Below are 12,442 nucleotides of genomic sequence, written 5' to 3' on the forward strand. Positions count from 1 at the left end.
GCCCGGAGCCCACACACCCTCTTCCCCATGCCGACCAGCCATCGCTGATAAGGCCCTTAGGGTCCCTCTCCAAAGGCACCCTGCAGTGCCCGTCTGTCCCGGACTCCTTACGCTATCAGACCTTACCTGTCCGGTTTACACCTGCACGCCTTGCGCAAAGCAGACTTTCCATAACTATTTGTTAAGTGAATAACTGTGAGCTCTCCAAGTGCAGAAATGATATTTTATTCTGCTCTGTATCTTTAGGGCCTAGCATAAGGCCTGAGTATCGTGGGTACTTAATAAACATTGATCCGTAGAAGAAAAAGAGAAACATCAGAGGGAGATAGAGACTGTCTGACCCTCCTCACCCTCCCCTCCTGCACTCCGTGTGTGTTCAATCAGCCACTGTTACTGCTGGCCCTCCCTGCCCAGCACATAACTCCTGAAGAGGCAGGAGTGCCTCTGTGTCTGTCTGTCCGTCTGGCTGGCTGGCTGTCTCTCTCAGACACAGACACCCAGCTCACCCAGTGATCTGAAAGGCCCGTGCAGGAGCCCGGCTTGGACGCTGCCCCGGCCAGGCCCTGAGGCCGCAAGGAGTGTGGGACCCCGAATACTCACGTGGATTTCTTCTCCAGGTTCTCCAGATTTGTCTTCAGAGCGCTGTAGGCAGCCGTTCGGGACTTCAGGTCCGTCTCAATCTGTGCCAGTTGCTATTTGGAAAAGCAAAAGAGTTTAAAGAGTTGGCTGAACTTTTCAAAATTGCCGCAAATTGCTCCTGGTGCACTTAAGGAAAACACTGCACCCTGCCCGTTTGCCGGGATGGCTTACGTTTTTCTCCCCTCTGTTCTCCCAGACCTTCCAGCATCTGACCCTACAGTGAGCTCACCCCGGGAGGCAGGGAAGGGATTAATGTCCCCACTTTGCCGACAGGGGGTTCGAGATATAAATGGCTTTTCTAGGATCACTCAGCAAGCTGAGTCTTGTCCCGATTTCAAGCCCATCTCGTACTCTCAGGGCCCCCAGGGCCCCAACTCCACATGCTCTCAGGCTCTGCTAGAGGTCAGCTCGGGCTGACCCCCATCCCGGCTTCTCGGGGGACCCGCTGTAGCCCAGCCCCGACCAGCACCCAGGTCTGCAGGCTCAGCTGTGCCCCAGGGCAGCCCCTTCCTGTTCTGTGTAGGTAGGAAGGCTCTTTTCAGTTTGGAGGCAGGTCACCAGCCTGACGTTAGGGATAGCCCCCAGTTCTGGAAGTTTCAGGAGCACGTCCGGGATGCCCCCCTGCGGTGGGCAGGGGAATGAGGCGCAGCTCTCCAGATGCCTGGCCTCAGGTGCCCCACCTGCTCAGCCAGGGTGACAACTCACCCACAGCAGTGAAAGAAAAATGCTCACCAGGCCCAATTCAACGGAAGCGCTCAAAACTCAGCAGCTGTTACGACGATCACTGCAAATCAGTATCTCGAGGTCACTGAAGCCAGCGGCTCAGCGACAGCGGCGAACCCCTCTTGCACGTGGGAACTGTGGGGATTTTCTGGCTCACACTTTAACAGCAGGGTCCACGAACACAGAACTGGTCCAACAAAGCACGGCACCCACACCACGGAACACTGTGCCAGCGACACGGTGCCTGAGGGCTGGTCCCGTGGCTCTTGGGAGACTGCCCGTTTCCTCCAGGCCACACCGGGAGGAAACACATTCAGGGACACCTCACTGGTGGCCCGCCCTCGGCTGCGGAGGGGACATTTACATCGCACCAACAAACACAACAGAGCAGCACACCACTGCTGCTACGGGAATATCTCAGGAATCACTACACAGAAAAAGGAGGCAATCTGTAGGATATGAGCAATTTTGAGTTGAAATATATATACTTTCAATATAGATGAGAGGATCCACTTTAAACTTGTAAACATTGGTTACCTTTAGGGAGATTAAAGGGAGAGGCAATTGGAGGGGAGGGAACGTATGGGTGATGTTGGCGGGGGGGGGCCTTTAACGCTTTCATCTTTCCATTTTGATTGTTTGATTTTTAAAATAAGATTTATAATTTTTTTTTTACAATTTTTAGAACCTTTTTACCTTGAAATAATTATCGATTCACAGGAAATTGCAAGATAGTACACAGAGATCCCATGTACCCGTCTCACCCGTTGGCAACATCTCACATAACAAGAGTACAATAGCGTAACCAGGAAATTGACATGGCTACGAGCCACAGATCTTGATTTTTAAAATAAGATTTATACATTTCTATTTTTTTAAAGGAAAAAAAAATCAAACAAAAAATCCTGTGTCGTCTTTATTCTTCTGATTTTACCACAAGCCAAGGAAAAACTACAGAGTTTTAGAAAAACTACCATGTTTAGAAACCAGCAACACAATGAGAGGAACTAGGACTTGGAAACCCGTCCGGCCCGAATCTGAACGCCAGTTCCAGCTCTGGCTGTGTGACGTGTGTCAGCTTCTCAACCTCTCTGAGCTCAGTGCCATGGAATTACCATGAGCTGCTACAGTCCTCAGAGCAGGTCATCCAGAAAGGTGAGTCCTTTCTTCAACAGACTGAGCCCCTCAAGGGCAGGCTGGGCCTGGGTCATCTCTGCAATTCCAGGCAGAGCGGCCGGCACAAGGCAGTGCTTCAAGAACATGTCCAGAACCGAACGCTCCCAGTCCTGCTCCTTCTGGCATGTGGCTGGCGTGCACTTCCCACCACTGAGGGGCAGGTGCGCCAGGCAGAGCCCTGAGACCCTGTGAACCTCCCTGCACAGCACCCAGAGGTGCTTCAGGTGGTGGAGACGCCAGCGGCCGCTGCCTGAGCGGTTTGGCAGGGAGCAGGCCCCCGCCGAGCACCGTGGACATGCGTGTGGTAGGCAAAGAGACTGTTTGCTGTTATGCCGGTGAGATCTGGGAGCCTTTTTGAAACTACACTGTGACCCAGCCCGTGGAGACGGACACAGCCAGGGGATGGGTCCCCATTCTAGCTCCTCTTCATTAGGGGAGGCAGGTGGGCTCAGTTCCCAGCTGTTGGGAGGGTCGGGGGCTCAGCCCTGAGAGTGTCAGCACAGGGCGCCTCCCAGGTGGGGAGACCTGTTCAGACACCTCGAAGACGCTGGTCACTTTCAGAGAAGGGAGTTCCTCTGACTAGGACGTCTCTAGTTAACAGATTTAGATCTCCCAATGCGGGGAAGAGGCTTGAGCCAGTGCTGAGGGCAGCGCTCGAGTGCTCCTGGGGCAGGATGGGGTGAAGGAGACAATACCCGGAACCTCTGTCTGGCTGGCCTCAAAGAGCTGATTCCTGGCAGTGGAGCCAGCCCAGGGCTTCCTTGGGAAGTGATGCCAGGCATACAGCCCAACCAAGACCTGCATCCCCATCCCAGGGCAATACTCCAACATCTGCAGGTCCTGGGGGATGCCACGCAACCTCTCAGCCAGCTTCCCCATCTGAAAGCAGAGGAAGGCGACACCTACCCCATAGGGGTGACGTGGGAAGTAAAAGCCCAGCGTGGCTCCAGGCACACAGGGAGCGCTTTCCAAACCAGTGCCCTCCTCTCCGCCCTGCTTTCCTGCCCAAGTCACTCTCTGGGTCCCCCAGACTAGAGAGAAGCCAGGTCCTGTCCTCTACAACTGCTCTGCTTCCCCCCTCAGCTGACGCCCCAATGCACTCTGGGAAACCCCCTCACTGCCTGCATCCCCGGGACAGCCATGCCGGCGAGCGCTGTCCCCAGTGGACGTTTAGCACAGCCCTGGCCACGCTGCCTGGCTCTGCCTGGCCTCACCAGAGCAGGGCGGGGAGCGGCCAGTCCCACAAACTACTGTGTGCTTCCAGCTTGGGGGTGGAGGTGCACAACACCCTCCTGGATGCCACACCTGGCACAGGTGCTCTGGGAGCCCCTCCTCGAGGGGCCTTCCAGAATCACTGCCCAATCGCCCCAGGAGGGGCTGGGACCTCTGTGATGTAAAGGGTGCCCGATGAGCCTCAGCCAGATTCCGGAGCCTTCTGGTCCCAACCGTGCTCCCAGAGACACAGGCCGGGCGCCTGCCTACCAGCAGGAGATGCACAGGACTGCAAGGGGGTGGGTCCCAGCAGCCCATCACCTTCACCTGAGCCGCCCAGACACACCTGGGTGCTTCTGTCGCCCTGAGACAACAGGAAGGCTCTGTTCCCGGTCTGGCTGAGATGCTCCCCAGCCACCCAGCCACCCAGCCACCCAGCCACAGGAGACGTGACACATTAAGGGCTCTGTGCATCTTGGAGGGAGGGGAGGGACAGCGGTCATGAACCATCAGGCTAAATCTCAGAATCTTCATCAGCGTCCACCCTCAGGGAGACCAGCAGGAGTCAACACGCTGCAAGACACCGGCGATGTCCCCAAAAGGCTCCGCCTTGGTGCTCTTGTTAATGCAGCAGAAGCTGGAGGCACCCCGCTCACTGAGACAGTGCAATCATCGGGGCAGCACCCACCGGCCTCCCCACTGTTACCAGGGGTGGGACCCCGGGAGATGCCTCCCAGGAGTTAGGGCTCTTAAGCCAAACTCTCCACGGAAGCAGATAGTTTTTGTTAAGTAAACAATCACTGTTGGGGTCAGGAGAGTCACGGTGGGGCTGACTTCTCCATCAGCATATTTCAAAGGGGAGCGCAGTGAACAGGTGCCGGGGTCTGGGGTCAGAACACCAGGGGCTCAGAGCACCCGTCGACGGGAGTGTCCTGTAAGACGAAGCCACCCTGCCCAGTGGCAGATTTGGAAGAGGAGTAGGGAGGACAGGTGGTCACCAAGCCGTTTCCAGGGCTGCCCTGAAACCCAAAGGTGTCTGACCTTGCCCGGCGCATGGAAGGCCACAGCTCAGGGCCCAGTCAGGACTGGCGGGAGCCAGATGGGAAGGGACCCCACCCAGGGCCACTGGGCAGGACGAGAACCCACCCAGCCTCCCGCCTCTGGGAAGTCCCTCCCTGCTTTGCCAGGGTGCAAACGCCGTGTAGCTTCACCCCAGATGGTCAGTGACGCCGGTCACAGCAGTGTGACGTCCCCCAAGAGAAGGCCCTTCTCTTACCTTTGCCAGAGTGTCTGCTATGCTCACCAGCGGCTGCTTCGCAGGATACTTGGCCATGTCCCATTCGAAGTGGGTCACGAAGGACGTTAAGTCAGCTGGAAGAACATAAACACGTTGTGACAGACAGCGGACCTCCCGTCTCTCCTGAGACGCAGGCAGGCCAAGCATCCCTGCTGAAACCGAGGAAGCAACGAGAGAAACGGAAGGACAGGCTCGGGGCGCCCTCCCCCTCCGGGAGAGCAGGAGCTCCCCACGGGAGCAGAGGGCCAGGCCAACGTCGGCCAGGACCACGGGTAGCCCTACCCTCAGGGTGCTGTAACGGTGCGCTCCCGCACCCAGACTCAAACTCAGACGGCTGCCCCAGAGCCCCGCGCGTGGGAGGCCCTGCTCTCCCAGGGGGTGGCCACGAAGTCGGAGATGTTGTGCGGCACCAGACGAATCCCCTGCCTTTTCCAGTTGGTTCGACCACACTCCCAGCTGAGCTGTCAGTTCGAGGTACCCCAGAGAGCCCCAAGCCAACCCCCAAGCCCCCACAGCCACCATGGGTGCCACCTGCCCAGCAGATGACCATCTCCCTGCCTCTCCCACGTCCCAGCGCTAGACATAGGCCAGGTCCTCACACGCCCGTTTCAACAAAGGCATTTTCAACATTAGCGAAATACTGGAGTTAGTGAAGGTGGTTTTTACCACCTGGTACGGTATGTTCTTTACATAAAAGTGCATAGTGAGCGGAACAAATCGGTGTTTTCTCAAATTTTCTTCTCTCTCTTACTTTCTCCGAAAGCGAGCCTAAACCTGCACGCTCAGGGCGTCTGTGATTGTCTCTACCCAGCCGTGGGTGGAGGAAGGGGCTGGGAGGTCAGGTGGCAGCACTTGGGGGCCCTGGGGCGTGTTAGTAACCAAATCTCTTCGCGCCTCAGCCTCCTGACCTGAGAAGTGGGTGCGCGAAGGGGTGTCCGCACACCACCTGAGGGCCCTCTCTCCTCAGGTGAGCTCTAGGCACATTGAAAGGGTGCCACCCGGGGGCCAGCTGCAGGCTACACCCCGGTCCATTACCTCTTCAGTGTAGGACGCGCTAAGGGGGCCCCCAGAATTCCACAAACACCAGCAAGATGGGCCTTGCTCTCCTGGGTTCTCCCCCCAGGTTATGTGGACGCCGGCCCTCCAGGCAGGTGAAAAGGGACAGGTCACTGCTCCCTCGACATTCAGTCACCGCGACTGAAGGCCAGCTCACTACTGTGCTGGGGACAGCAGACCGTAGACCCCTCACCTTCGAGGTGCTCACTGTTTGCTCGGGACACGAGTCAAACATGACACCACATGGGGGCTTCCCTGGTGGCGCAGTGGTTGAGAGTCCGCATGCCGATGCAGGGGACACGGGTTCGTGCCCCGGTTTGGGAAGATCCCACATGCCGCGGAGCGGCTGGGCCCGTGAGCCATGGCCGCTGAGCCTGCGCGTCCGGAGCCTGTGCTCCGCAAGGGGAGAGGCCACAACAGTGAGAGGCCTGCGTACCGCGAAAAAAAAAACAAAACAAAACATGACACTACAGTGAGCAGTGTAACACAAGGCTGGCAGCGGCTGAGGAAGGAAAGGGAGAGCCCACACCTGCCTCCTGTCCTGGGGGGGCTCCAAGGGCGTCGTGGGGACCCCGTATTCACACAGGGACGGAATGGGACAGAGTTTGCCACGTGGTCAGTGAAGGAGGACGCCGGGCATCGGGCGGCGTGGACTGGTGAGCGTCACACGCGGGGCATGAGGACTCCCTGGGTCTCGCTGATGGAGCAGGAAGCGTGGACGGAGGGGGAACAGGAAGGCCGGGCGGGGCCAGGAAAGTCACGTCTGCACCGTCTCCTGTGGCGATACAGACACGAGGCCCACCTCCTGAGCCCCTCGCACATGCCAGGAGTGAGACACACGTCACTCCAACCTCAACAGCACTGCAGAAAGGTCACCAAGAGGTCAGGACATAGCCGGGTGAGGACACTGGTGCTCTGAGGAGCCTTCTCTGGGGCTCTGAGGGAGAGAGAAGGGAAAGCTAAGAGGGGCCCGTGCCCGGGGAGTGGAGGCAGGGGGCCGACAACAGCAGGCAGGGACAAGTACCCCTGGGGCACGAAGGAGGCTCGGGGCACACCTGCGTTTCCAGGTTGGGTGACTGGGTGAAAGGAGGGGATGCTCACTCAGCCAGGCAGCGGGGAGGCGGCAGCCTGGGATGAGCAGAGGCGAGCGGAGACGGGCTCAGCCTGGGACGAGCAAAGTCGGACATTCAGGTCCGTTAAGCTCCCACACGGCAGACGGAAATGAAGTGGGGCTCGGAGGAGGGAAGTGGCCTGTGGGAGGGAGGTCAGCAGGATGACGATGCTGGTGACGACCATTACAGTAGCTGACGCTGGCTGGTGCTTGACCCTGGCCTGGACGCATGAGTTATTTCAGTTCATTTACCCTTCAACCCTGTTCAATATTATTATTATCTCCATTTCAGAGATGAGGAAACTCTGGCACAGAAGAAGTCGTGTAACGTCCACCAGAAAAGGAGACAAGGAACGTGGAGGCCAGGGAGGACCACGCTCCTTCCCCGCCCCGGCCTCGGGCAGGCGTGGCCACACTCTGGGGGGACAGGGAAGCTGCCGTTGTCGGCACCTTCGCAAGAACCACACTCCGATACTTCTGGTCTCCTGACTTAGAGGGTCCTTCAGATTCCAGCGGTGTTGGGATGGACAAGAGGGCCTCTGAGGCACCCAGGGTGGGGCCCTGACCCCAGTGGACTAGTGCCCTTATGAGGAGACACCAAAGAGCCCCCCCGCCCCCCGTGCTCCCACCAAGCAAGGGCCGTGTGAACACACAGGGAAGGGAGCAGGTTCTCACCAGGAACCACGTCTGCCAACACCTTGACCTTGAATTTCCAGCCTCCAGAGCTGTGCCAGATAAACACCTGTGGTTTAAAAGCCTCCAGTCTGCAGTATTTCGATATGGCAGCCTGAGCTAATACGGATTTGGGCATTAATTGGGTTATTAATATGGATTTGGGGATTGCTACACTAGGGCAGGGAAATGACTTTGTAGGAAGGACCCAGGTCTCGGAGGAACTGCACTGAGGTCTGGATGACGGCAGGGGTGCAGTCAGAGGCAGAAGTGACGGTCACAAAGGACTGTTCGTCTGCCAGCAGTCACCCCGATCCTGCTACTGGACCCTACTGCGGGCCAGGCCCTGGGCAAGCACGACGGTCACACACCTCCCATGCGGTCACATGCTGCCCAGTGGGAGCCATCGCCCACCACACAGGCCGGGGAACAGCCCGCCCCAGGCAGGTGCCAGGCAGATGTGTGCTCTAGAGACTCCTGCCTCTGCCCCCCCCCCCAGACCCCATGGGCACACCACCACCCGAGCTCAGCCACCCTGACCCCTCACCCTCTCTCTCACTGCTGCTCTTGTCCTAAACATCAGGCTGGAGACCAACTCCTGAAATCCTGCCCAACCCTCCCTCCCCCTGCTGGCCGGAGCCCTGGATGCTCACCAGCCTCATCCCACTAATGACGCTGCACGATCACCCCTGATTCCCTTGCTCTTTCAGCCTCCTTGAGGGCAGGTGATTATCTCTGTGTCCCCAGAGCCTGTGACAGTGCCCAGCAGGGAGCAAGTGCTTCATCTGAGAATCTGCCTAATAACCCTGATTATTGTACTAACGCTATCCAGGTTGCTTAGAAGAGGTACATTTCAGACAAGGTCTCCTGTCCGTGCATTTTCACAAACTCCAGGCTTTCACAGCACTCAAACCAAAGAGAACGCATCCCTCTTTTCTACTAGAATGCCTGTAATTCCTTTAAGACTCAGCCCCCCTCCTCGTGGAGGCTCCTAAGCACTCGGTCTCCATCACAGCACGTCAGGCACTGTGGGTCTGATCCCCAGGCCGTGAGCTCCTGGAGGGCAATCATCGCTGGATGCCCAGCACCCAGCACACTGCCTGGTACTCGATGGCCAGGCACGAGTGTCTGATGAATGAGGAGGTTAGATAAGGAGACGGCTAAGGTCTCCCCGCAGAAACCTCCAGAAACCTCTGGTTTGTGACTGTGACTTCTCCCACCTCCTCCTCCGACACCTCCTCTTCCAGGTGGGGAGCACCAGCCCCAGCTCCAGATGCTGCCCCGTCCCCCCAGCCCCAGCTCACACATCCAAGGGCCCTGCCCTCTCCGCCTGCGGACGGTCCTCAGCCTTGGAAAGCGGCAGCCCTGGGCCCTCCTGTGCTGCCAGTACCGCAGCCTCCGCTCCGTCTGCCCCGGAAATGGCAGGCTCCCGTCCCCTCCCCTCTCCCTGGCTGAAGTCCGGAAGCCTGGTCTTGAGGATCAAGGGCCTGTGAGGTCAGACCACGGCCCAGGCAGGCTCACTTTGAATCAAAACACGCTGTACACAGGCGGCTGCCCTTGAGCGACAATGATGTCATCTAAGAACCAAAACAAGGCCTTCCCGGCAGCAGCAGAAAGAAGGACCTGTGACCACACAGGCAGCGGCCTGCTGCGCGGGCAGCCAGACGGGCCTTCAGATGGTTCTGACTCTGTGCACTCAGCCTCTGCTGCAATCAAACGCGTCTGTGCCCTTCCACGCTCCAAGCGCAGCGGGAGGCAGAAAACCAACAAAAACAAAAGGTTCCCCGGGCAGAGCAGACAGCCGTAAAGGGATTAGGTCCATTGACAGGTGAGAAAACCGAGACCCAGGGAGGTGACCTGCCAAGGTCTCAAAGGACCAAGCCTGACTCTTCCAAGGCCAGTGCTGCTGGCCCTCCAGGAAACACAGCCCAGAAGACTTGGGTGTACCCTCAGGGACATCAGATTAAAATCCCACCTGCTGGGGGCAACACTGAGTTTCTCCAGTTAATTCTCTCAATCACTAGCTCCCTGGGTGCCCTGCAGAAGCAAAATATTTCCCCATCCGAATAATATCAGGAAAGCCTGAGCCAAACTGTCTCAAAGGTCTCTTGACTGCAGTACTTTTCAGAGCCTTTACTACACGTGCATGAGCGCTGCCCTAGCGTCCTTGACCTTTGTGTGCACAGGGCTGGGGTATGGGACCAGCTGTGGAGGCTTTAGTCTGGAAGTTGTGGGCACCCAACTCCCAGGAGGCCTAGAGATAATGAAACACATACGAACAAATGAAGCTGAATTTGCACCTCCTGAGAGGAGAAGCAGCGGCTCTTAGAGTCCTGCCATTTGGACTGGGAATGGATACGATGTAATAATAACATCTAATTTTAATTGACGTGAATTTTGAGTAGAATGTAAGCATTTTGATCATTATTGTAATGTGAGCTCAAATCCTAGAATCCTCAAGACCAGGTTTTTATGTAGAAAAGTAGCTCTAGGCCCTAAGTCCACGCTTCAGTCTTGGGCCCTGTGAGTTACCTGCTGGGAAGTAAGATCAGTTCATCAATTGAACAAAATAATTTTTTTGATTTGCCTCGGCAAGAAATCTCAGTGTAACTAACAGATTGCATTTGGGAAGGCATTTTGGTGACTTCTAATCTGTAAAGATTTGTATTCGTCCTAAGAGGATTTGCTGGCTTCAATTCCACCAGTCTGAGCAGGCTGGAGAAAAACCAAAGCAAATGACACCTTCTAACAGGGAAACCAGAAATGGCCTGTTTGAGCGTAGGGACTCTCCCAGGAGGGGCCTGAGAGAAGAAGGCTCCCTGTATGAGCGAACCCCATCAAGGCCATCCAAAGCTAAGCCTGGCATTTAAGTTGTCAGGGTCCACAAAACAGCCAGCCCCCAAGAACAGGCAGGAGGATGCTAGGGAGAGCTGTCAAGGCAAGAAGCGAACCGCAAGCCAAAAGATGCTCAAGTTGATCTTGAACTCCAGGGTCAAGCCATTCACCACTCCAGGAGGCATGCAGGGCTGCTGCTCCAGGCAAGGGAGATGCAAGGAAGAGTGGGGAGGGAAAAAACAGTTGCTATCTGTGTTATATGGATATCGTGACCACGCTATGAGATTGTCACTTGAGAAATCCATCGTCACCTGATCACTGTATCCCTACAACCAGACTGAGATTCCACCTTCCCGGGGACATGCGGGTGGCACACTGAGCACACACACGACAAGCAACGCACAACCTACTCTTTAAACATTTCATTTTTTCCTTCAAACCTGCAATGTAATGAGGTGGAGTTATTAGACTGCGTTAACATACGAAACTAAGTTCAGATTTGGGAGTACAAACATTTCCATTTATCAGTTAAAACAAGCAAAGAAAAAGCTTTCGAATGTTCCCAGGAGGGAATTCCCGGGCCGTTCAGTGGTTAGGACTCCATGCTTCCACTGCAGGGGGCACGAGTTCGATCCCTGGTCTGGGAGTTAAGACCCCGCATGCCACATGGCGGCCAAAAACAAGAAATGTTCCCCGAAGGGAAAAGACTTTAATTTATATGTAATAAATGATATAAATAAATATTAAATATAGAATATATGTTCTCATTTTCAGTATACTTATGCATAGAGTCATAGGTTTAATTATCTCTACAGATGCTGAAACACCTAATTCTAAGGTTTCCAAAGCCTCAAAGTTTTTGTCTTGCACATTTTAAGTGCACTCAAATTGTTTGTACGCTAATTCATGGACCAAAACATCCTTGGAATCTAAAGATTTATCCTGTTCGCATAGGGAAGACAGAATGCCAAAGGCAAACATGCTACCCAAAGTGTTTTTGGTCAATCTCTCCTCTACCTACTGGGCACAACTAAAGAATTCAGTCTGAGGCGTTCCCAGCAATGAAGGCATTTTTCAGCCTCGTTTGGGGAAAGGGATAAATCGGTTGGGCGGTGGGGATGGAATACTCCATGCGGGATAAAGTGGAGGCTGATAGACAAGGTGGGTGAGCCAACCAACCATTAAACCTCACTGAACCCATTTTCATTTCAAATTTCATTGAGCAGTTCAGCTACAGGTTAAGAAATGCCAGATGCTTTAGAAATGAGACGGCAGGATTATAAGCTTGTCAAGGGGCACGTCTTCCAAACAGCGGTGCCGATGTGTCAGTTTGGAGCCTCCATGGTGCCTGTATCATTTCAGCCGCTACTGCGCGACCACATCCAAGGCCACTGATGGACCAGAATGAGCTGGGAAAGCACCGTCATAAACGCACTTCAGGAACCTACCTCCATTGGCCAGAAGGTTCTCCTGGACCTTCCCCTTTGCATCTTCCATCACTTCCACCACACTCTGGGCCATTCTCTTTATGAGGCTTTGGGGAAAGAACAAAAAGCCAGTTAGAGTAGGAAACTGCCCGCAGAATACTCTCAACTCTGCTGGCGGGAAAAGGACCAGAGCCACCCTTTGGGAGAACAATCCGGCCATATGCATGAAGAGACGTAAAATGCTAACCAGTATTTAAACCAGTGTTTCCACTTCTGGGAAACTATCTTAAGGAA

General features: G+C 55.5%; 1 protein-coding gene across 4 annotated transcripts in view; it reads right to left on the bottom strand.

The window, feature by feature from the left end:
• ATP6V1C2 (ATPase H+ transporting V1 subunit C2) overlaps nucleotides 1-12,442 on the bottom strand; it is a 48,659-nt gene that overhangs the window by 13,840 nt on the left and 22,377 nt on the right. For all 4 annotated transcript variants that reach the window (XM_081253968.1, XM_081253971.1, XM_081253970.1 and 1 more), the window contains 3 exons: nucleotides 12,170-12,255; nucleotides 5,027-5,121; nucleotides 601-692 (listed from right to left, as the gene is read on the bottom strand). In XM_081253968.1, coding sequence (XP_081110094.1) covers nucleotides 601-692; nucleotides 5,027-5,121; nucleotides 12,170-12,255 — 273 coding nt within the window. The remainder of the gene's footprint in view (nucleotides 1-600; nucleotides 693-5,026; nucleotides 5,122-12,169; nucleotides 12,256-12,442) is intronic.

The sequence above is a fragment of the Mesoplodon bidens genome (genome assembly GCF_964165515.1).
Source record: "Mesoplodon bidens genome assembly, chromosome: 14".
NCBI classification, from domain to species: Eukaryota; Metazoa; Chordata; class Mammalia; order Artiodactyla; family Ziphiidae; genus Mesoplodon; species Mesoplodon bidens.